We start from the raw sequence: 24,834 nt of genomic DNA, 5'->3' as shown, positions 1-24,834 counted from the left end.
CGGGTGGCGTTCTTGTGGGCAGTGTAGCTGTCTGGAGTTCGATCATGGAGCCATTTCTTCTCCAATTTCCGGCAGGTGCGCTTGGAGGTTCGGAGGTCATCGGTGAACCATGCAGCTTTCTTGTTGGTGTGGTTGGTAGGGGCGAGGGTTTCGGCGCAGTCGTTGATCCACTGTTTGAGGTTGATGGCAAAAGTGTCGGGGTCGGTGGGGTCCACGGGTGGTCTCAGGGCGAGGGTGGTGGTCAGTTGATCCTTGGTGATATTACCCCAGCAGCGGCGTGGCAGCTGTTGAGTGCAGTGGTGTGTGATGGGTTTCTTGAAGGTGAAGTGGACGCACAACTGACTCCTTCCCAAAACTAGGAGAAGCATGGAAGACAAACATTGGGATATCTGAAGACCCAGAATGGACAACTCCATTAATGGTTCCATGACAAGTGGCCATATCCGTAAGAGCTCTGTCAGTTTTGCTACATACCGTGAATATACCATTCCAGATATAAACTTGGGCATTTAAAGAGAGACTCATCCCTTAAAGGCCTGAAGTGATTCAGAAGGTGGCACTTTTTTAAACACTGTATATGAGTTTATGATCACACAAAGATATTTGAAAGGTCTTGAACAATCACTATGTGAAATGGTATGGGTTAGGATTTTAATTACACCCAAAATTACATTGCTGAATGTACTCGAGTTCAACATCTGATAAAAAACATCTATCTGCAGATTCCTTACCTTAGAATTCTCCTCAGGCTCCAGAATGGATCTGGATACTTTTCACTGCAGTACCTCTGCACGTTGGTAGAGGATGTCGAACGACTCCGTAGCAATGTCGACCACCAGATATGATGTGAACGAAGTACATATAAGCCCTCGCCTGATGGGCTAACAACAGTTTCTTCTTTCCTGCGCTTCAACGCGGATCCGGTAGTGGTACATCTTGCCATTTTTCAGCCTACTTCAACTTCTCGTTGATGGAACAGTGTGCCTTTTCTACCCATGTCTTCAGACGTCAAGCCTTGTGGGTCCTGTGGTCGGCAAATGTCGGCCACAGACCCTAATTCAATTTGCATGTGGGCCCTGGGAGTACATGTAACCAAGAAGTTGTACAAAGTTCCCCTGGGAGTAATACTAATTTTGCAACGGAGTCTCTCTCTCTGAATTGACTTGTGAAATCGACAGTCAGGGAACCAAGCAGGTCCCTTGTCGGAACTAGGAAACCTCACACAACTAATAAGCTGGATGACTTGTTTCATTCAGCCCTATGGTTGTCTTGTCTCATCATCGGCTTCCTGCTCCAACGTCAAGCTGGCGCTGCAATGCCTGACGGGTAACACAGGGTGTTACACTTTTGTGGAGATCTTTTGTTCCTTGCCGTAGTTGAGAGCGTGTGAGGGACCTAGAAAAGTGAAGTAGTGAGCAAGGTGTATTAAAAAAGGTTGGTTAGTCCACTAAGTATCCTTTATTCGCGTGGTTAACCGCCTTATTAAAAAGTGAAGTGAGGGGTACCGAGAACCAAAGTTAAATTAGTATGGCCTCATTCAACCCTCATATGTGGTCAACATGTTTCATGCCCTAAAGGCAATTCTTCAGGACCGGATTGCGCTCATAAACTGGTCAGGGGCCCAGGATGGGCTAAAGTGTATATAGTATACAACCTGGTGGGTCAATAACCAGAGCAGGCTGGTGGTCCTGCGTCAAAGTCAGACCTAGGGGTATAGAAGAAAGTATTATATACAACATAGTACACGCTAATTTCTTGCATGTCACAGCCTTCCAAAGTCTAGACCCATCACCCGGGCATCAAAGTTAAATTAGTATGGCCTCATTCAACCCTCATATGTGGTCAACATGTTTCATGCCCTAAAGGCAATTCTTCAGGACCGGATTGCGCTCATAAACTGGTCAGGGGCCCAGGATGGGCTAAAGTGTATATAGTATACAACCTGGTGGGTCAATAACCAATGCAGGCTGGTGGTCCTGCGTCAAAGTCAGACCTAGGGGTATAGAAGAAAGTATTATATACAACATAGTACACGCTAATTTCTTGCATGTCACAGCCTTCCAAAGTCTAGACCCATCACCCGGGCATCAGTGATCATCCAAGTGCTAGAAGGTCTAGAGGTGCAACCGTGAGAAGGAGAGAGAGGGAGACTCAATTTGCTTATTAAGTATATGACGACCAAGTATCTGAAAGAGACACGTTAGTGATAGATTCCTTACCTTAGAATATCCCCAGGCGTCAGACTGGATCCGGAAAGTTTTGCGTAGCAGTACCCTTGCGCGTCGGTAGGCGTCGTCTGCGGCTCCGTGTCCGTCGTAGGCGTCGTGGGCGCCGTGATGACGTCGTCGGAGTACTTAGACGCCGCCTCCGCGTGCTGACGTCAGTTCTTCTTTTTTCCGCGCCAGCCAGCGCAGATCTGGAAAGAGCAGTTCCCTAGTCACTTTTTGACTAAACTTTTGTGATCTTTTTTGATCCATTTCGAAGTCTTTACGACTCTGACGGTGCCGTTAGGGATGCCCGGCTTCAAGCATTGCGACGAGTGCGACCGTACCATGTCGTCACGGATCCCCACCGCTTGTGCCTGATGTGTTTGGGCGTCGACCATGACGACGAAGGCCTGCTCCGACTGTCGGGCCCTCTCGAGGAAGGCCAGGCGGGAGCGGTCCCGCAGGCGACTCGAGATCCGCCAGTCGGCCCCGCGCCGTGTGAGGTCCCGGTCCCAAGGGAGGTCGAGGGACAGGTCGCGGGGATGGAGCCGTCACAGCTCCGGGAGTCGGCGCCACTCCTCCGGGTCCAAGTCGTCAGGTAATAAGCATAAGAAGTCAAAGAGACCTCATCGCTCTTCTGACTCCCCCCGACGCTCGCGCGACGCGGCCAGGGGTTCGGGTGACACCGCCCACGCGGCTCCTCGTGAGTCGCGGGCGCCGCATTCGGCCCCATACCCCCCGGTCCCTGGGCTGAACGCGACGCTGGAGGAGATCGAGCGCTTCCTCATGGCCATGAGGTCCCTTTCTCCTCCGACGGGTTCCGCGGCGCCTTGGGGCCCAGTGAACCCGTCTGGGGGCCCTAGTGGGTCGGGGGCTACGACCCCGACGCCGTCGGGTGCTTCGGGCCTGGCGCCGCAGGGCACCGCTGGGCCCTCGTCGGGCGATGGATCGTCACCGGTGGACCTTACGACCCCCCCGGCGTTGGTCCGTGTGGTGTCCCCTCCGGCGCCGTCCTCGGGCGGCGCCGTCCCCGATGCCTCCTCTCACTGGGTTCCGACGCCGGGTCGACGCCTGCCGGCGCCGCTCTCGACGCCGTTCGGAGAATTTCAATTCTATGAACCCACCCCATTCACTTATGACCCTGAATCTCAGGAGATGGGGGACGAGGAGAATTGGGAGGGGTCTGAGGACCCTCTGACCAGGGAGTGTCAGTCTAACATGGACTGGACAGGTGAGCTTGGGGAGGCCAGTGGCCTGGACACCTCTCCAGACACTGGTTTTGTCTCTCCTCCTACCGTGGCTTCAGAGGAGGGTGCAACTTGGGCCGTTACACCCACTCCCTGTGGGAAACGGTGGCGGAAGTGCTGCCAGAGTGTCCGTTGGAGGTACGGGCCAAACTCGGCCAAGCCCTACTGGAGGGCCGGGACGCAGCGAAGTATTCTATCAGGTGCGGACTGGATACTACTGACTCGCTGGGCAGAGCGATGGCTACGACGGTGGCGATACGACGCCACGCCTGGCTGAGATCCGCCAACTTCTCGGCAGACGTCCAGAATACACTCATGGACATGCCGTTCGATGGCCGTCGCCTCTTTGGCGACAAGGCAGACCACGCGCTTGAGCGCTTTAAGGACTCTAGGGCTACGGCCAGTCCTTGGGCCTCTCGGCCCGCGCCAGCAAGTGGGTGCCTTTCGCTCCTTTCGTGGCCAAGGAAGGGGCGTCCCCACACGTGCCGCCAGCCACTCGCCGCAAACTGTCGTCCAGCGCGGCGGCGGCCGTGGAAACCGCCGTGGAGGCGGTCGGGGGAACAAGCGGAGCCAGTCCACACCTGCCCCCGCAGCATCCGCCTCTAAGCCCTCCTAGTCCGTGCTTTTCGGCCCATGTGACGCCGGTGGGAGGCTGGGTTCGCCATCACCACTCTCACTGGCGCACAGTCACTTCGGACAGGTGGGTGCTGCAGATCGTCCGAAGGGGCTACTCCCTCCCCTTCGAGACGACCCCTCAAGCCATGCCACCGCAACACCACCGCGTATCGGGGGATCACTTGCGGCTCCTGCAGGAGGAAGTTTCGGCCCTCTTGGCCAAGGGGGCCATCGAGCGCGTTCCTGGGCCAGAAGTAGGTCATGGTTGCTACTCCCACTACTTCCTGGTACCCAAGAAGGGCAAAGGGGGCCTACGCCCTATCTTGGATCTGAGGAACGTCAACGGCTTCCTCCGGAAGGAGAAGTTTAAAATGCTGACATTGGCTCAGGTCTTAGCTGCCCTAGACCCAGGAGACTGGATGGTAGCGTTGGACTTGCAGGACGCATATTTCCACATCCCCGTCCTGCCGGCCCACCGGCGTTACCTGCGGTTCACGGTAGGCCTCGAGCACTTTCAGTTTACCGTGCTCCCCTTCGGCCTTACCAGCGCCCCACGGGTGTTCACGAAGGTGATGGCGGTGGTCGCAGCTCACCTGCGCAGGTTAGGGGTATCAGTCTCTCCCTACCTAGACGACTGGTTGTTGAAGGCGGGCTCGCCCCAGGCAGTCGTCAGCCACCTCCAGGCTACGGCGGATCTCCTGCACCAGCTTGGATTTTCCATCAATGTGCCGAAGTCACACCTGTGCCCCTCTCAGAAGCTCCTTTTCATCGGAGCGGTTCTCGACTCGGCGCAGGTTCGGGTTTACCCGCCCGAACAGCGGGTCCGGGATATACAGGCTCTGATTCCGGTCTTTCGGCCGTTATCCCGGGTTTCGGTCAGGTTGACGCTGCGGCTTCTGGGGCTGATGGCCTCCTGCATCCTTCTGGTGCATCACGCACGGTGGCAGATGCGGGCTGTGCAGTGGGACCTGAAGTTTCAGTGGGCCCAGCACCGGGGCAACCTGTCCGACCATGTCCTGATCTCGGAGGGCACTGCGAGACAGCTGCAGTGGTGGCTCACAGACCGCGATTGGGTCAACGGCAGATCCCTCTCCCTTCCCCAACCGGAGCACGTAGTTGTGACGAACACGTCCCTCCAGGGCTGGGGAGGCCACTTGGGAGAGGCGGAGATCAGAGGACTCTGGTCTCCGGCGGTGTCCCGGCTCCATATCAATCTGTTGGAGCTGAGGGCGATTCGTCTAGCACTGAAAGCATTACTCCCGTCTGTCCGAGGGAGTGCAGTGCAGGTGTTCACGGACAACACCACCGCCATGTGGTACTGCAACAAACAGGGCGGAGTGGGGTCGTGGACCCTTTGCCAGGAGGCTCTGCGTCTCTGGCAATGGCTGGAACATCAGGGCGTGACTCTGGTGGTTCAACACCTGGCAGGTTCTCTGAACGCCAGGGCGGACGAACTCAGCCGTCGGTGCTCGATTGATCACGAATGGCGTCTGAACTTGGACGTGGCGCAAGGCCTCTTTCTGCGATGGGGAGAGCCTTGGTTAGATATATTCGCCACCGAAGAGAACGCGCAATATCATCAGTTCTGCGCGTTGGAATTTCCAATCAAAAAAGGGGGTGGTGATGGACAGAGTATCTGAATTAAACAGAACACTCATACCCAGTCAACAGATCAGGGCTTGATCCATCACAGTTTTTTAGCTCACTGCACCATCCCAGCTCAGAACCTGGCTACATGCAAATTAGTCTGTCCCTGGCCCAGTGCATCATGGGAACAGGGCAGACCAAACTACCAAGCCAATTCTTATACTGGGAAGGAAACAAGCTTCCGGGGGCCGGTTTCTGGCATTACAGCCGTCTTCGGCCCGGCTTGCTTGAATCCTGATGGTGCAATGAGCAAGGGACTCACATCTGAGTATACCCTTCCACGCTTATGGTGGACAAAACGATTCAAAAAAGGGGGTGGTGATGGACAGAGTATCTGAATTAAACAGAACACTCATACCCAGTCAACAGATCAGGGCTTGATCCATCACCGTTTTTTAGCTCACTGCACTGGGCCAGGGACAGACTGATTTGCATATAGCCAGGTTCTGAGCTGGGATGGTGCAGTGAGATAAATAACGGTGATGGATCAAGCCCTGATCTTTGGACTGGGTAAGAGGGGTCTGCTTAATTCAGACACTCTGTTCATCACCACCCCCTTTTCTGAATCGTTTTTGCCCACTATAGGTGTGGCAGGGTATACTCAGACATGAGTCCCTTTCTCACTGCACCATCCGAATTCAAGCAAGCCGGGCCGAAGAAGGCTGAAATGCTAGAAACCGGTCCCCGGTAGCTTGTCTCCTTTCTGGTGAAGAATTGGCTTGGTAGTTTAGTCTGCCCTGTTCCCATGATGCACTGGGTCAGGGACAGACTGATTTGCATATAGCCAGGTTCTGAGCTGGGATGGTGCAGTGAGATAAATAACGGTGATGGATCAAGCCCTGATCTTTGGACTGGGTAAGAGTGGTCTGCTTAATTCAGACACTCTGTTCATCACCACCCCCTTTTCTGAAAGGAATTTCCAAGGCGGCACTCGCTCGGAGACGCTTTTTGTCGCGAGTGGAGCTGCGGTCTGTTGTACGCCTTTCCGCCTATACCTCTTCTGCCCAGAGTGCTGAAGAAGATCAAGCGCGAGCGGGCGCAAGTCATCCTTGTGGCTCAGGACTGGGCACGAAGGTACTGGTATCCCGAGCTACTCAGCATGTCAGCCGATCCCCCGGTTCGTCTGCCTCTTCAGGAGGACCTTCTGTCGCAGCAGGGGACGGTCCTCCACCCGCACCTGTCCAGTCTCCACCTCCATGCTTGGAGATTGAGCGGCGACAGTTGAGGCCATTTGACTTGCCTCCTGAGGTTTGCAACAACATTCTGGCAGCCAGGCGTCCCTCCACAAAAATGGTATATGCCTGCAGGTGGAACAGATTTGTGGCATGGTGCACAGCAAAGGCTGTGGATCCCCTCAATGCCCCTCTCTCTGAGGTTCTTCTATTCCTTCTTTCTCTTGCCCAGCAGGGCTCTGCTCTGGGCACTATCAAGGGCTATCTTTCGGCTCTTTGAGGCTTTCTGAGGCTGCCTGACCAGCCTTCTTTGTTCAAGTCCCCTATCGTAAACAGATTCCTGAAGGGCATCACTCATACCTTTCCTCCTGTTCCTTTCGTGATGCCTCAGTGGGACTTGAACCTGGTTCTAACTTTTCTGATGTGCGCTCCCTTTGAGCCACTTCATAACTGTCCACTTTGCCTTCTTTCTTTGAAGACTGCCTTCCTGGTAGCCATCACCTCTGCCAGGAGAGTGAGTGAGCTCCAGGCCCTCTCTTGTAAGCCTCCTTTCCTTTCAGTCCATCCGTACAAGGTTGTTTTGAGGACTAGGCCCTCCTTGCCTAAGGTGGTCACGGCCTTCCACATTGGGCAGTCCATCACATTGCCCACCTTCTTTCTGCCTCCGCACCCCTCGAGAGAGAGGAGGAGAGGCTCCACCGTCTGGACCCAAAACGTGCGCTCTCGTTCTATCTGGATCGCACACGCCAGTTCCGGGTGGATGATCAACTCTTTGTTGGGTACGCGGGCGCTAAGAAAGGGAAATCGGTGCACAAGAGGACCATCTCTCGATGGATTATCATGTGCATCCAGGCGTGTTACTCCTTGGCTAAGAAGGAACCCCCTGTTGGGCTGAGGGCTCATTCCACTCGAGCCACTACAACTGCCTTGGGCCGAGGTGTGCCCTTGCAGGACATTTGCCAGGCAGCTACGTGGGCCTCGTTGCACACGTTTGCTAGGCACTACTGCCTGGACAGTCAAGTCCGGAGGGACGGCTACTTTGGCCGCTCCGTTCTCCAGGACTTTCTGGTGTGATTATTGGTTCGCAGACCCGCCACCACGGGGATGGTATTGCTGGGGTATCTAATCTAAGGTAAGGAATCTATCACTTACGTGTCTCTTTCAGATGCACAAGTTACTACTTGTGTAACGATATATCTGTAAGAGACATTAGTTAGTGATAGATTCCTTACCGACCCACCCATCCTCCCCATTCTGCAAACCGATATCTAGGGTTAAGGTCATCCCCTTTCAGGGCCCTAGTTTCTTGGCACCAGTGTCGGTTTTTGTCTTGGCTCTGCGCTTCTGGCGCGGAAAAGCTGTGGCTAAGAACTGACGTCATCACGGCGCCCACGACGCCTACAACGGACGCGGAGCCGCAGACGACGCCTACTGACGCGCAAGGGTACTGCTACGCAAAACTTTCCGGATCCAGTCTGACACCTGGGGATATTCTAAGGTAAGGAATCTATCACTAACTAATGTCTCTTACAGATATATCGTTACACAAGTAGTAACTTGTGCGTTTGGTTACTAACTCTGAACAGAGGTCTGTTTCCTTTTGATACCACAGACTTCGTAGGTTAGTATAGCGTTGCTGAGGGGCCATTCTCACCCAATGCAAGGGAGGGGGAAGAGATAAAATCAATTATATTAAACAAATAGATAGATATCTTACCCTAACAACCCATATGTAAGTCCACGCAGCTTGTTCTTGTGGGACCTGTGCTTCGAGGTAATTACCTGAGAGGCCCTGGGAGTACACCATGATGCTGACGAATACAACTCCTGCAGTCAACTTCACCTGGAAGCACTGGCTGTCGAAACCTTCCAAGTCCCCCATTTGTTCTGTCACTCACGCTCCACGGCCCGCTTGCGGGCCGTTCCCGCAGACTTCATTCTACATGGACGTCCTGAGGTAAGTCTGAGCGCTGGCAGTTTAAGTTGCAGCCTTCATTGCCTGAGGCTTCTTCTCCCACTCTGTTGCGGAATTGTCACTCGAGTCTACCCCTTTGCCTCCCTACCTTCCATGGAGCGGGGGAGACTATGAACCAGGTGTGAGAATATTATCATTCTTCAATAACAACAAAGTTTAGACTTTCGGGCATGCTTACAGTGGTAATTTTTTACTGCATTTTCCATATGAATCTTGCCTAGTTTATTATATGATTTTTTTGCACAGACTTCAGCAAATAGCACTATTGATAGAGACTTCTAGCTGAAGATTCCTTACCTTACAATTATTCCCAGGAAAGCAATCTGCGACTAGATATAGTTTCTATAAGATAAGGCGTTACATAAAGTAACTTGTTCTTCACTGTTAGTTATATTGTGCCACACTGTATGATCGGCTGATGCTATTTGTCCTTGTATTAGGAAATCACTTTTTAGAAAGATCACACAACTCCTACACACCATGCAATGGTTTTATAGTTGACTGTTTGTCCCATTAAAAAATGGTTGGAGTTGTTTTATTGTCTGACTTCTCAAAACAATCGAAATAATACCAGATCTAGTTTAGTCACCTGAATGTTTGTGTTTCCTCTCTTATTTGGGCAAATAGGTTTTTTAAAGCTAATCTTTTGGAATTATGACCATCACTTTGAATTGGTTAGTCTTGTGGAGCACTGATTGCAAGCACAAAGTAGTGCACAAGGCTGACTTGTCACCCCTCAGTCCTCACCATCACAACACTTCTCATTCATTATGCTCAGGGCTTTACCTGAATAAACTGGACACTGGACAAACATCGTGTTCCTCTCTACCAGACTGAATGATCTTGACAAGTGACCATTTACCTAACCACGGTCCTCTAGTTCCACTAGCGAAGGCCTATGCCCATAGGAAACCTCATTAATTTGCATTTTGAGTCCAAGACTTCTCTGGAATTAGTAACAATATAGCCATGGAGCTCTCCATCCTATGGCAGTAGAGAAGGTGTTATAGTTCCTTTTCATTTGTGTGGCCATGAGAGTATTTGCCAGTATCTCGGACTCAATGCTGTTCTCCAATACTGAACGAGACAAATACAAATGTGTGCATTTCCTTTGTCGTTTGTTTTTCTTTGAAAGCTCGAGCTCTTGAGTTGCAGGAGATCTCTCAGAGAATATCTTTCTTCATGCAATCTGCAAGCATAGCTGGAATATGTGGATGTAACTGATCACATTTCACATCAGAACTGCTACAAAAATCCATTTAGCGTTGAGTTTTCCCATTCTACATCTGCTTAATGATTTGGACAATTGTTTCTTAAATCTTAACGTGAAGCGCTGACTTTCCCACTTGCTCTAACATTTTTTCAGTTCAAGTTTATTGTTTTTCAAAACGCGCAATAAAATGGAAAGTCTAATAGTACATTCATTTCAAACTATATTCGGTAGTTTGATCACGTATAAAACTGATATAAATTGTGTATGCATTTTATGGATACTATTAATTACTTACTCCAGATATGTGCTTTGACAAGGCTATATTTTCTGCTACTGTTTGTACAACAAATCGAACTATAAAACGAGCCTGATATTGCAGAGATAGAAAAAGAGAAATGGAAAAGAGAGAGCGGATATAGAAGAACCACTTGCTCGAACTTTTCAAGAAGAGATTCTCTCATAAATATATAAAACTCCCTCTTCCCTGAGATTGGTACCTGGGACCGTATTAGCAATCGGACACATTGCCCCTTATTATGAAGAAAAATGCACCCTTAAAAGCCACTGGCACGAGCACTTGACAATTTATGCCTGTAACGTGGAGAACGTATGGGTGAAAGACAAAACCGGAGCTTGAATCCTCAGGTCTGCCTCATTTTGAGGAGGGAGGAGGGATCCGCCCACAGGTGTCACATCACCCGCCTGGGGGTCTTTGGGACCCTATTGCCCACTTTACTTTGCCGCTGAACGTAGTTTGCCCTCGCACCTGCATGTGCAGTTCTGCATTGGGGCCAGGGCGAAGGCATGGAGGGAGTGCCCCTTTGGTGTTGCACAGGATCATGTGGTGTGCGCTCTAGTCTACGAGCGTGTACGCGATGACGCGTCACGCCGTAGACGAGAGCGGAAGGCGCACGCATGCGCAGGAGACACTGATTCTCTATGCTCACTATAACTTTGTATATTATAAATAAATAAGTTCTGCACCTACCAAGGCCCAGAGTATTGAGTGTGGGGGCAAGGAAGGAACATTATATTGGCGACGAGGCTGGGACCACGAACACCATCGAGCACAGTGGAAAAGAGCAATCACCCTCCAGCAGCCCTACACCAGCCAGAGGGACAGAACAGCAACCAGCACGAGCATAGGGCGTGGCAGCAGCGCAACAGCACCAAGAGCCAGTATACTAGCCACAAGCAATCAGGTCAGTGCTGCCCAAGGGAAAAGAGCCTACAACCAGCACCCTGGCAACCAAAGGCACCACCCCACAGCCAGAGGAGGGGGCGCAAACAGACAACCCCACGCAGGCAATAAGGGACAATACTCCAGGTAGTCCCAGAGGTCAAGGTGACGCGGCAGGGAGTGCAGGAGCATCCAGCGTGCCCGACCAACCCAGTGCCCAAGCAGTAGATCCCAGAGGCGAAGCCAAGATGGCAAACCAAGCTTCAGCCCTGATGGCCCCCATTCCATTCCTACCCAGACCAGGGGAACCTCAGTTAAAATGGAGGATTGGAGGGAATACTTTAAGAACTACATAGAAGCACTGGAGGACGAAAATGGAGAGGAATACACCCCAGCAAGGAAAAAGAGATTGTTACTCCACAAGCTAGGCCCGGAGGGGGTGAGAGTGTTCGCTAACATTGTGCCAAAGGAAAGGGGTGCGACAGAGACGGATGTCTTCAAAAACGAACTGGAAGACCTGGACAACCACTACCGCCCGGCAGTGTGTGTTTCCATAGACCGTTACAATTTCCAACAAAGGAAGCAAGAGGCTGGCGAGTCCATAGACGACTACGTGGCTGCACTCAGACGTCTCGCCATCACCTGCCAATATGGGGTCCTGCAGGATGAGTACATTAAAGACCAGATAGTCATGCATACCACCAACAGGGCCGTCCAGGACAAACTGTGGGCACAGAATGAGACCACACTTAAGGAAGTCATAGCAATGGTGAAAAAGGCAGAAATGTCGAAACGCTGCGCAGATGCGGCCAAAAGAGAAAGCACGCAGAAGCAGATGATTAACAAGATAGACGAGGCATCTACATCCAACAAACAAAAAGGATCTTATGGAGAACAGAGGAAGGAGACCAAATGGACCGGGAAACAGACGGGCCGCCCCAGCACAGACAGCAAGTTCTCTTGTTATAGATGTGGCAGCGCAGCGCACTCTGCCCAGGATAAACGCTGTCCGGCGTTTCGCGCCAGATGCGCGTTCTGCGGCCTGGTCGGCCATTTTGAAAAAGTATGCCGCAAGAAAGGAAAGAAAACCACTGTCAAGTGTGTGGAATCAGCGACGTCGGAAGTCAGCGAAGAAGACGACCAAGAAGATGGAGAAATGGTACTGTGTATAGAGGAACAAGTATTGGAGGTGACGGGAAAACGCAGAGATAAGCCCCGCACGGACATGCTCATAGGGCAGCGGTCTTCAATCTGTGGGGCGCGACCCCCAGGGGGGCCGTGGAGTCATGGGAAGGGGGTCGCGCATTGCCCATTGTCTGCACGCAAGGATTGTTGAATGGCATAAGCTCGAGGCGGTTGTCCCAGACAGAGCCTCTCACTGGGCGCTGCTCTGAGAAGCAAACTTTTTGTGCGCACTCCTCACCAGCTGATGAAGGAGGATGGGTCTTGCTGTGGGGGGGTCAAGTACCAGCGTAATTGAGCACAGCACGCCTGTTAATGTACTGTGTACACAAAGGAAGATGCGAGCGGGGCTTGGGGGTTGGAGGGGGCCGTTCTCTCTGAGGTGAAAATTGAATTGAACACATTAGATGAGTGTTTATTCGTCTTTGCAACTTAGATTTCTTATTTTGAAAGCTTTTAGTCGATTTTACCTGTTAGAAAACTGCTTCACAACTGTTTTTAGTTTGAGTGGTACATTCCTTCATTTTCTGGCATATCTTTTTCGATGGTGGATATTGGCAATGGAAATGTGCTTACAGTCAGTGGTAATTTTACCTTCCAGACTGGATTTTTGCAGGTAGTGAGTTTCCTTTTTCTGTAATACGCATTGTTTTATTATAGTGGCAATCATCAATTGCAGCGGACGGTATTTGCTTTGCATTTTTCCTGTAAAGAAGTTCGGAATCATATGGGGAAGTTGCCGTCTTGTAGTAATGGCGCCTTCTGTGCAACTTGGCCTGCATGTAATCCTAGCTCCTCCATTTACAAAAGAGCTGTGTGTTCCTGGACACATTTTTATCTACCTGCACCACGATTGTTCTATCTACTAGTATTGTAAGCACTTACAAACCGGACAGGATTGCACACACAAATTATTGACATTTGCCTCAGGAAAGCACAGCAGGTGCTAAATAAAGGAGTGCGTGGCTATTAAAAAGTAGTTGAAGCACTTTTTGCATAGCTGATCCGGCAAGGCCTTTTTTGGGTGACGTTTGCCTTTGTTGGTTTTAGCGAGATATTCATGTAGGTATCTATTTGCAGACAAGGGCATCAAGACTTCAGGGTTCTACTTCTAATCCTCATTTGCCAAATTGAGCACACTGTACGACCCTGCTCTCATCACCCAGACTCAATGTGCATCGATGTATTTAAAGGTACAGAGCGAGTGCTAGAATTTTTCATCAGGAGGGGGTCCTTACACCTATAAACTTTTGAGAAGGGGGTCTCGACATCAAAAAGTTTGAAGACCTCTGTCATAGGGGGTGTGAAGGTGCATGTAGCAGTAGACTCTGGTTCTCCCTGGACCATAGTACAAAGATCCATATGGGATGAAGATTTCGCACCTGTAGTAGGGCCGGACCTACTTCCACCGGACATCAGGCCCATCTCATACACAGAGAACGCCATTCCCTTAGTGGGCTGCCGAGACTTCACATTCGAATTCAGAGGGAGGTCAGCCACCTGCACACTGTACGTGGCAGAGAAGGGCCCTTCGGTACTTGGATGGAGAGACGCAGGGGATCTCGGGATCATACTCAACCCCGGCGGGAAAGAACAGATACTCTTAACGGACGAGTGGCCCCTCACCAAAGAAGAAGATTGGAAATCAGCCTACCCCAAAGTTTTCGAGGGTACAGTGGGAAAACTGGACAAATTTGTTCACAAAATGGTCCTCAAGGAGGGGGCGATACCAGTGACGAACAAGGTCAGGAACATCCCCATTTCCACCAGCGAAGCAGTGCAACAGGAACTGCAGAGACTGGAGAAACAAGGCATCATAGAGCCAGTGGACAGTTCGGAGTGGCTGTCCCCCTTAGTGGTGGCCAAGAAACCGAATGGGAAGGTTCGTCTCTGCGTGGACCTCCGCGAGCTCAACAAATGCCTCATAGTGGAGAAGTTTCCCCTGCCCAGGATTGAGGAGATGCTAGCAAGGACAAAAGGTATTACCCATTTCTCCACCATAGATCTCACGTCAGCGTACCATCAAATTGAGCTGCATCCAACGAGTAGAAAGTACACCTCCTTTATCACGCCCTTCGGGTGTTATCAATTCCGCAGGATGCCCTTTGGGTTGGCGTCCGCGGCGGCGGTATTTCAAAAGTTGATGCATCGGTTGTTCAAGGACATCTCCGGTGCGCAGTATTTCCAGGATGATATTCTGGTAATGGGCTCTACCAAAAGGGATCATGACAGCAAACTAACCAGAGTGCTCGAAGTGCTACAAAACAAAGGCTTAACAGCGGAGTGGAGCAAATGTAAGATTGGGATGCCCTCAGTCACGTACTTGGGACACGAGATTGGTACTCATGGAATTTCCCCGAAGGAACAAAATGTGAAAGCCATCAAGGATGCCAAAGCCCCTAGAACCAAAGAGGAAGTGCGGTCATTCCTCGGAATGGCCGAGTACTATAGTAAGTTCGTGAGACACTTTGCCACCAAAACATACAGAATGCGACAACTCATTAGAGACAAGTCGAAGTTTGAATGGGACACGGAAGCGCAAAACGAATTTGAGACGGTAAAGAACTGCATCAGCCAAGCCGTTCCCTTGCAAGGATACGTACCCTCAGGCAACACCATCTTGACGACGGATGCAAGCGACAAAGGCTTAGGGGCAGTGTTGGCACAGGAGAGGGAGGATGGAGCCGTGGAAACCATCAGTTTTGCTTCACGAGCTCTCTCCCCGACGGAACAAAGGTACAGTGTCATTGAAAAAGAGATGCTGGCAGTCACTTGGGCCATGGGCAAATTTCGACAGTTCATTTGGGGAACTAGGTTCAAGCTCCAAACGGATCACAAGCCCCTTGTCAAAGTCCTGACGTCTTCGGGCCATGACACTGCGACCCCAAGAATAGCAAAAATGACACTAAAACTACTGGACTACACATATGACGTGGAATATCTGCCAGGAACTCAAAACAGGGTAGCAGATTACCTCAGCCGAGCTTCAGCTATGGAGGAAGCGCCGGAGGCGGCCCCGGATAAAGAGGAGATGGTAGCCAGCATGGAAGACCATGAAGTGACGATTAGCCGTCAAGAATGGGAGGCTGCCTACGAACAAGATGCGGAGAAAGCGGAAATAAAACGACACCTCACGTCTGGGTGGCCGGACAAGAAGAAGCTCACAGAAGGAGCGCGGAAGTTCTACGAGATGAGAGAGGAACTGCCCTTGAGTGATTCAGGGGTCTTTCTATACAGAGGAGAAAGGGTGGTACCACCAGAAAGCCTGATACCCAGATTATTGGAACAACTACACGAAGGACATCTGGGCATTGTAAAGACCAAAGCACGAGTCAAACAAATGTATTGGTGGCCAGGCATGGATGCCCAAATAGAAAGGCTAGTGAGAGAATGTGGACAATGCAATGGAGCGGACAAAATACTACGGCCGCTCAGACCAGCCTTGGGAAAGTTCGAGAACCCACAAAACCCATGGGAGAACGTGGCCATCGACATACTCGGGCCCATACTGGATAGCAGAGGAGTAAACAAATTCCTGTGTGTAGTAATAGACAAGTATTCCAAATGGCCTGAAGTCGATATACAAGAATCCATGGACACTGACACTGTGCTGAAGTTTCTAATGTCCCTGTTCTTAAGAGAAGGAATAACCAAATCCATACTTAGTGATAATGGACCGCAATTCGTCTCGGACAAGTGGACGAGGTTCATGAAGAGGAATGGGATTGAATCAAAACACACAGCCATCTACCACCCAGCCTGCAACGGCCAAGTAGAGCGGTTCAACCGCGTGCTCATGGGCTCCATACAAGCAGCCATCTCGCAAGGAAAAGACTGGGAGACTGAGGTAATGAGCATGCCATGGGCTTACAGGATCACCCCCACGGTGGTGGGGTACAGCCCCTTCCAAGTGTTGAGAGGCCGACTCCCGTTCACCCGGGACAACGTAGTGTGGAGGGAGAAAACCATCACCAGCAAGTGGTTCAGCACAACCTGGAGAAGGCCCAGAAGATTTATGCTGCACATTATGACAAACGACGCAACGCGAAGGACACAGAGCTGGAAGAAGGAGAATGGGTCAGGGTCAAGCTCCCTACCCTACAAAAGAAAGGAGAAAGCAAGTATAGTCAGCCCTTACAGGTCAAAGAAGTGCGAGGCAGGGCGGCTCTCCTCAGCGACGGCAAAGTGTGGTCCCAAGACCGCATGGCCAGAGTCAACAGGATTGTAACGTGGCCCAAGTCCGAGGAGGAGGAGATACAGGTGGGGTCTGAAGAAACAAGGCCTCCCTTGGCGCATAACTCGAATGATCTGTGGGAAGGAGAAGGAAATGACAGGGAAGTGGAAACTCCTAACACAGAGTCTACCAACAGGGACTATACACCTGCCGGCGAAGTACAGAGAGAAGATCAGAGAGACGGTGAGAGATCACTGGGAGAGAGAGAGGCGGAAGAGAACAGGCCGGTAAGGTACACCCGCAGTGGCAGGGCAGTTACTGTACCCTCCAGATATAGAGACTTTGAAATGAGTGGACACTAGAACAAGACTGGTATTGTTATTGCAGTTATGTTGCCCTCCAGATATAGAGACTTTGGGAATAGTGGACACTTGAATTGAAAAGGGTATTGTTATCTTTGTTATTGTTAAAGGGGGGAGATATGTGGTGTGCGCTCTAGTCTACGAGCGTGTACGCGATGACGCGTCACGCCGTAGACGAGAGCGGAAGGCGCACGCATGCGCAGGAGACACTGATTGAAGGCGCGAAGCGGCGTTTCGGCAGTTGGCGACCGGAGCTCACGCTGAGAAGACGCTCGGCGCTCTATGCTCACTATAACTTTGTATATTATAAATAAATAAGTTCTGCACCTACCAAGGCCCAGAGTATTGAGTGTGGGGACAAGGAAGGAACATTATAGATCAGGGTGTGTGCTGCTGGGGTCCATATTACAGAAAGGACCGCATAAGCATCTGTGGCATCCTCTGGAATTCCATAGGGCCATGGGCTGTTAAAGGCAAGCGCAAACACCTGTTGTGCCCTGGGTGCTTATATAATTAGTAGTCAGAAGCTCTGAATGTGTATAATAACGAGATGAAATGCCAGGTTTTCCAGACAAAACTGAAAAATGTATCCACCTTCGAAGGCCATGAGCACATGGGAGGGAATTCCACAGTAATGTGCTGTACTCTAATGATGTGGTCACTCTAAGCTATACACACATGCATTCTAGGTTTGCATGCAATCAAAAGCAAATAAAATGGAACTTTGTAATCCATTATCGCAGTCATATTATATCTGTTGTTTCTAAAAAGTGTGAAATTACATTTTATTTATGTTAAAGAAATGTACATATTATTTCAGGTAAAATCAGGATCTCCTTTGGTGATTACCTATGAAAAGGAAAAATCCTATGATCTGCCAAGTTATGTAACACATACAGTAAGTGTTTTGGATTCAAGAATTTTCAGCCAGGGGAACCCGTCGACTGTCCTTACTGTATCCAGCCACCTCACCGACCAGTCCATCACAATTCCAGTAGCCATCGTTCACATACCTGAACGGACTGGACCAGTGCAAAGTAAGTGTCCTTCACATCTGTCATTTTTCAGAGAAGTGTTCATGTACGGTCTCATGCACTGTTTTCTTATATAATATGAGCTGGAATAATTGCACTTTTTTTTTTTACATTAGCGAGAAATTATTAATTTGTGCAGGTGGTGGACAGGCTGCTCTGACAGAATAATAAAATGTTAAGAAAACTACTTACCAAAACACCTTTGTCTTGTGCTTTTTCAGGTATCTTTAATACCAAAGGTGGTTTAAACTGTTTTTAAGTTGAATAAAAAGCATTTCTCTGTTGGTTTTTATACTTGGTAAATCCTTGCACACACAGCAGACTATCTACCGCAGGCTGTCCAGATGCGTTTTGAGTTAAGCAAAAGTATCCAACTTTCAGTATTTTCTACTAAATTGGACACTAGGTTTTGAATTAGTCATTTGTTACACTAGCTGAAAGGGGTTGTGTGGTATGCTGAATTTGACAAAAGGAGAACCTGGGCAAGGTTAATCACATAAATAACAGGCAACCCATATACCCTGCGACTAAATTATTGACTTTTACTCATCTCAATTTGTATACAAAATATATATTTTTATTGATAAACATTTGAACCATCATTTTTCTTTCATCCATATATAATATTTTTTCATGTCAATCAATCCGTGTTTATATTATTTTTCATTTTTTTACATACACAAGAACTTTTGGGGGGGATAAAACATACAATGAGTGAGGTTTAGGACAAAAACAATCAGTGAGTGAACATATGACAATTTCATAAACAATTAATAAATAAATATGCAGTGTTAAAATGCATTACTAGCATTACGAAGTCATGATCAGGAACTGACAGTGTAAATTTAATCTACGTGCGTTTCTGCATAGCCTTCGTCTGGTATAAGAGTGATTGTTTTTCTCCTAAAGCTCACTCATTGTATGTTTTGTCCCAAAAAAAGTTCTTGTTTATGTAAAAAATGAAAAAGGAATATAAACACTGATTGATTTACATAAAACAATATTATGTATGGATGAAAGAAAAATGATGATTCAAATGTTTATTTTTCAATAAAAAGATCTATTTTTGTATACAAATTGAGATGAGTAAAAGTCAATAATTCAGTCGCAGGGTATACGTGTTGCCTGTTATTTATGTGATTAACCTTGCCCAGGTTCTCCCTTTTCAAATTCGTCTTTTCCCTTTCAGGGAAGTATTATCCTGCATACAGGGGGCCCAGTTCTTTTCCAAATAAAGTGGCATGCAGAATTTACATATTTTAACTTGAACTGAGCAAATCTGTTTGGAGATGAACCAGGAGTTTCTCATGCAGGACTGAATGAAGTCTGCAACAAATGTACTGCCCTCTGTGGTAGCAAGAAACACAAGCTATATATAGTAGTCTTTCCAATCCTATTTGTTATGCTGTAGTATTTGGCCATTTCAGTATTTGATGGTGTTGTGGAGTTGGTAAAAGCAGTTTGAAAGCTAGTCCCTCATTTCAGACATTAAAAATGCTCATCTCCTGGTATGGAGGGGTTCTTTTGTTAGATTCTTCCAGTAGGAAGCTGGACTCCTTTGCAGATGTGTCCACCCCACTTGTTGCCCCCATTTGAACTACTAAGTGCTGGTCTTACAACTCAGACAGTGCACTGAAGCCTGCTAACCAGGCTCCAGTGCAAGTGTCCTTGCCCCTAAAACTGTTGTGTTCAATTGGCACTGTGTTTAGCACCCTTGTAAGTCCCTAGTAAATGTTACTTACTGCTACTTAAAGCATGGTACTAAAGAGTGTCCCCAAGGCTGCAGCATGTATTATGACACCCTAGTGGACCCACACAAAAATTACATGCAGACTGCCACAGCAGGCTCCGACAAAGGGTGCAAGCCCTTCTGAAAACACAACATTGCACTCTCCCTGTGTGCAATGCCCATACATTGTATGTACTATATGAAAGTCACCCCTAAAGCAGGCCTTAAGCGCCCTAAGACAGTGTGCATTATATTAAATGCAAGGAGTTATATTGGAATGAGTAGATATGCCCCTGTGATTCCTAATTCTATTACCAGATATTGCTAGTAAACAGGGAAGCCATCTTAAGTATATGTACTTGGCACTAGTCATTACGAGTTACCCAGCTAAATAATGGCTTCACTGAAAATAATGGTGTTTGGTATGAAATGCCTGGTCTTGATGAATCCGTACGGATGCCAGTAGCGGATTTATGAAGACATGCACCCAGAGGGCACCTGTGAGGTGAAAACCAACTAGTCTTCTAGTGTGCTGGCTGTCTGGTTTCATCTAGTCTGTCACCACAGGCACGTTTCTGATCACCTGGAGGTGCAAGCCGATGCTCTCTGAGGTCAGAAACAAGGCCTACTCCGGAGGAAGGTGTTCACACCTTCTCTTGCAGAATGGCTAGTAAATCTGCATACCAAGGCCAGTGCCTTCAACGCCTCTGACGCCTTTGATATGCGACCCTGACTTCCCCCTGACCTGGGAGATGCCACCCCTCCCTGAAGCCTGTTTGGCTCAGGGCAGTGAAAAACTAGCTATGTAGGTAAGCATGTTGCACTACCAGGCTAGTCACACCCCTATGGTGAACTTCCTGATTTGCTCCATGAAGGAAGTGTTCCACCATCTCATTTTTGGTGGAAGTGGCAACTCTGGGACAGGGTTATGTCCACTCCCCTCAAGAAGGGGCCATCTAGGGGGTGTAGTTACCCCAGCGGTTTGTAGCCCATTGGCTACTACCCTTCACTCCCCTTAATGCCCCTAAATTGAGTATTTAGATGGCCCCATGACACCAGGAACTCAGATTTGACTACTGGGAACCAAGGAAGGTTGAAGAAGGTCCAACAAGGCGAGAACAGAGGACCTGCGCCTACGATTGGCGCTGAACCCTGCCAGACTGCTTGCCCTTGATAATTGCAGAGACGAAGTCTAAAAGCTGCACATCCTCCTCAAACCACTTGAAGGACCGTCCTGCACCCCAGTAATCAGCATAGATCTCCTTATAAATAGATGTGCCACTTCCCTGCAGTCTGCAGGCACCGACCGCATCTGCCTTGTACACCGTTCTGGCGACCCCCGGGTCCACCGAGAGAGCAGCACCCCAAAAATGTCTTCATGCTTTATGAGGTCAGATCCGTCTCCCTGCAGAGTTTGGAGATATAAGGACCCGCCAAGCACCAATTCCCGAGTACAGGAGCAGTTGCATCAGTCAGAGCTTGTTAAGTGTTCAGTCCAGACACCAAGACTGACCTACAAGTGACGTCCGCATCACTGAGCCCAGCATAGCTAGTCGTCCTGCTGTCCTGTTCTGTCCCTATCACCAGGTCAACCTCAAGAAGTTAGAGCCTCTAACGTAAATGACCTGCCATACAAAATACCTCTGCACTGAGACGCACAATCCAAGCAGACCGACGGTGCCCCATTGCCCCAGAGACCCTCAAAAGCTGACCTCCACTCCCTCCCCCACCCCCCTTTGGGTTCCAGTGGACTCGACTCCCAGTTCCCACTTGCAGCCTTTTTTTACAGGTACTTTTCCCCATTGACTTCAGCAATAGTGCTCAATGCTACCCTTGTGAACAGCACCTCTGCACCGGGGCACACCAGGGAAGGTAAACTGAAAATGCTGGTGGTTCTGAGGACCTTGAAAACAGACCCTGTAAGTCATTTGCAAGTGACCCTATGCAGTGAAGGTTTTTCCCATAGGATAAAATTACTGTGTTGAGGCTCAGGCCTTAAATCTGATAGCTGTCATTTTCTACTGTTTCTACTGTTAAAATTGATAACATCTAAAGTACATACCTTATTGAAACAATCTTGGTGTCTAAAAATAATATAAAAATCTGTGTATTTCTCTAAATTGGTCTTGAGTTTCGGCTTGAGTGTGTGTCTCAGTTATTGACTCTGAGTGTACAACAGATGCATAAAACTACCATCTGATCAGCCTGTAAGCCAATAAGGATTGCTTGGATTTATGCAACATAAAAAGCTAGCTTTCTACTCTTCAAAAATCTCCTCCAGATGTTCTCTGCCTCTGCTCTTTTGATTTGTTTCACAGTGTTATGCCTGTTTCCATCAGAAATGCCCATTATTTTGTAACTGTCACTGGTTAACAAACACAGCCTTCAGCTTCACAGGCAATTGTTCCCAACATTTGCCCTGATCACAAAGCTAGATCTAGCCCCTCTTATTTTCTTACCTCGTATTTACTTACTTCTTTGAGAGCCTGAAATAACACGTGATCTTGGTCCAGAGCAACACTGTGTCTACTATGCAGGATCCTATTCAAGCGGTTTTCGATCCAGAACATTTCATATTTAGGACTATTGCCTATTTCCTAGAGGCCCACTGTGTTTTCTCTCTAATGTTGTCTTACCTGCACGTAATAGCCAGCATTTGCTTTGCACATGTTACAAAAGAACACGTTTTTTTTGTGCTATACATTTATTTTACAAACAGACTGCATATGTTTTGTTATTTAGTTCTTCTGCTGGGATTCAGACAGAACATTTCATTCAAGGCCAAAAAACACTGCTCTGCATTATCTGTGATCAGACACTAACATCTAGACATAATAGAGAAATCCAGTTGCTGTTTTTAATTCTTCTCATATAAGCTGGGATTTGTCATTTTGAAAACAGTCCATGCATTCTCACAGAGCAAAGGTCCCGACAAGAAGGAGAGATCTGCCGCAGAAGATGTAAAACAACTACCTATGTATTCCAGATTTAGGTCCCCCACTAATCCCAGAGACCTATAATATAACACTATGGCCCAGATGTATCAAACTGTTCTACCCATTCTGTGTCTATAGGAAAATATATTCATACATCTGGCCCTATGTCTCAATAGAGAGGGTAGGCTTAGGCGAAAAAGTCTTTCAATATGAGAGTGTTGTGTAGTTGCCACGCTACAGTAGGAACTGTGCTTTTGTGGACAGCATAACCGTTGGGATGAGGCTAGACTGATTCTATGCACCTCTTCAGGATATGGTGTCCTATTAACATGCAATTCCTACCATAGGGTGGATGCTACACAACAGCTTGGGTTCTATGTCTTGTTGTTTCCACCCTATGGTAGGGACTTCCTATAGGACAACATACACTGAAGAGGTGCATGGAATCAGTCTAGCACCATCCCAACGCTTATGCTGTCCAAAAATGTTCAGTTCCTACCGCAGGATAAAAATTACACAATAGGAGGACTAGTGTACAGCCTGTTGATTATGATATTCAATTTTCTGACTTGTATATGTCTTTTAAGTGCAGTTATTGCAAAATAGAATATTGTAATCGTTCTTCATATCTCTTTCCATTTTATTGTGGATACTCATGAGTGAGCGAACAAAAGGTGATGACCTGCTACCACGATCCCCGAAAGGGTCTTGAGTGTTGTCTTCTGGTGTGCCGTTTTGCTTGTTTCTCCGGAGAGCTTAGGAGAACAAGTAAGGCATTATGAGCTAGTCTGGATTTCAGCCCATAGGTACTGATGTTGTATGGTGACTCAGTTCCTACATACTGATGTTCTGTGGTCCCAGGCATAGTTCTATTTCTAAGCAGAACCGCTGCAACAGGACAAAGCATCTTTAAAATACTTTTGGGACAAGTCCCCATCAGCTCAGTTATGTTGGTCTTTAAGGCCAGCCTCTAACATCGTTCCACTATTTTCTTGTAACACAATGGCTAATTAATTTTAAGAAGTCTAATTATTTTTCGGAATTGGGTAAGCACAGACTACTCTGCATCTAAAGGAATATTGTTTGTTCCAAAATGCATGTCATCAGAGGATGCAGATAATGCGTTGTGCTGTAATGAAAGTTTGGGGATGAATTGTGCATCAATATCGCATAAAACTTGACAAAAAGACTACAGCGTTTGGATGGCAATTAAATGTATAGAATTGGTTTTTTTTATGTATAACACAGACAAAAAACATTTTGTGTGGCTGTTCCTTAATGTGCATGTGTTTCTATGTCTCCAAGCTCCAGTGTGTATGCTATACTCTTCCTGTCCCAGTATTCATGTTAGCCTCTCCATGTTCCATTGTATTTGTTCCTTGTCTCTGTGTTAGAGTGCCATTGTCCTCCTATTGTGACATCCATTGTCCAATCCATAGGATATTTGAATTAGGAATGGTTGTATCCCCTTCTGTTTATTTTATTTTTTTGCTGTAAGAGTAGAGACAATGTTCATTTAGGGGGACAATGTTAGTGACCGTGGTGGAGAGATGAGCATTGCAATTTACTACTGATAGTTTGTAAAGGGTGTGCTCGTTTTCTTTGGTTGGAGCTTCATATCTGGTGTCACCCAAGCTCTATTTGATGCAACTTCATTGTTACTTTCGCTGGCCAATCCCATATTTTGCTATGATGTGCAGCAACAGTTAAGTTTTTCTTTTATGGAGTGATACTGGTGATTTGCCTTTGAGCCCCCTCCATTGTTCCTTCAAGTGTTAGGTTTCAGGGAGTCACGGCGATGGCCTCCTCTTGCTTTGTGCTTAGTAGGTAACCAGGAGGAGCTGGGAGCAGGTCATCCACGTGTATGTGTATTGCTTGCTGTAGAAGAGTGTGAAGTGAGGGCTAACAGACATAGATTTGTGTTGGGTAAGCATGTTTGGTGGGGATGAGTTCCTGGGTTGAGAGGGGCCGTGGTTCAAGCTGTTGGCTATTCATTGCCCTAACAACCAGGGGTTACAGTGGCTGGCTTGGCCCTCTCCCAGAAGCTAGGTCTCGATCACCCAGGAGGGGCAAATAAAAGGGGACACAGTTGATTACAGGGCCAGCTATCACCCAGTATGCCCCTCTCCTACATATATTCCCCCCTCCTTCACGGTTTAAC

General features: G+C 48.4%; 1 protein-coding gene across 1 annotated transcript in view; it reads left to right on the top strand.

Moving 5' to 3' along the window:
• The window catches only part of NUP210 (nucleoporin 210), a 519,503-nt gene that overhangs the window by 461,464 nt on the left and 33,205 nt on the right, over positions 1-24,834 (top strand). Inside the window, exon 37 of the mRNA XM_086939009.1 lies at positions 17,795-18,011. Coding sequence (XP_086795135.1) covers positions 17,795-18,011 — 217 coding nt within the window. The remainder of the gene's footprint in view (positions 1-17,794; positions 18,012-24,834) is intronic.

This window comes from Lissotriton vulgaris, chromosome 9 (genome assembly GCF_964263255.1).
Source record: "Lissotriton vulgaris chromosome 9, aLisVul1.2, whole genome shotgun sequence".
NCBI classification, from domain to species: domain Eukaryota; kingdom Metazoa; phylum Chordata; class Amphibia; order Caudata; family Salamandridae; genus Lissotriton; species Lissotriton vulgaris.
Note: the sequence above shows the minus strand (reverse complement) of the source record. Positions and strands in the feature narration are given on the sequence as shown.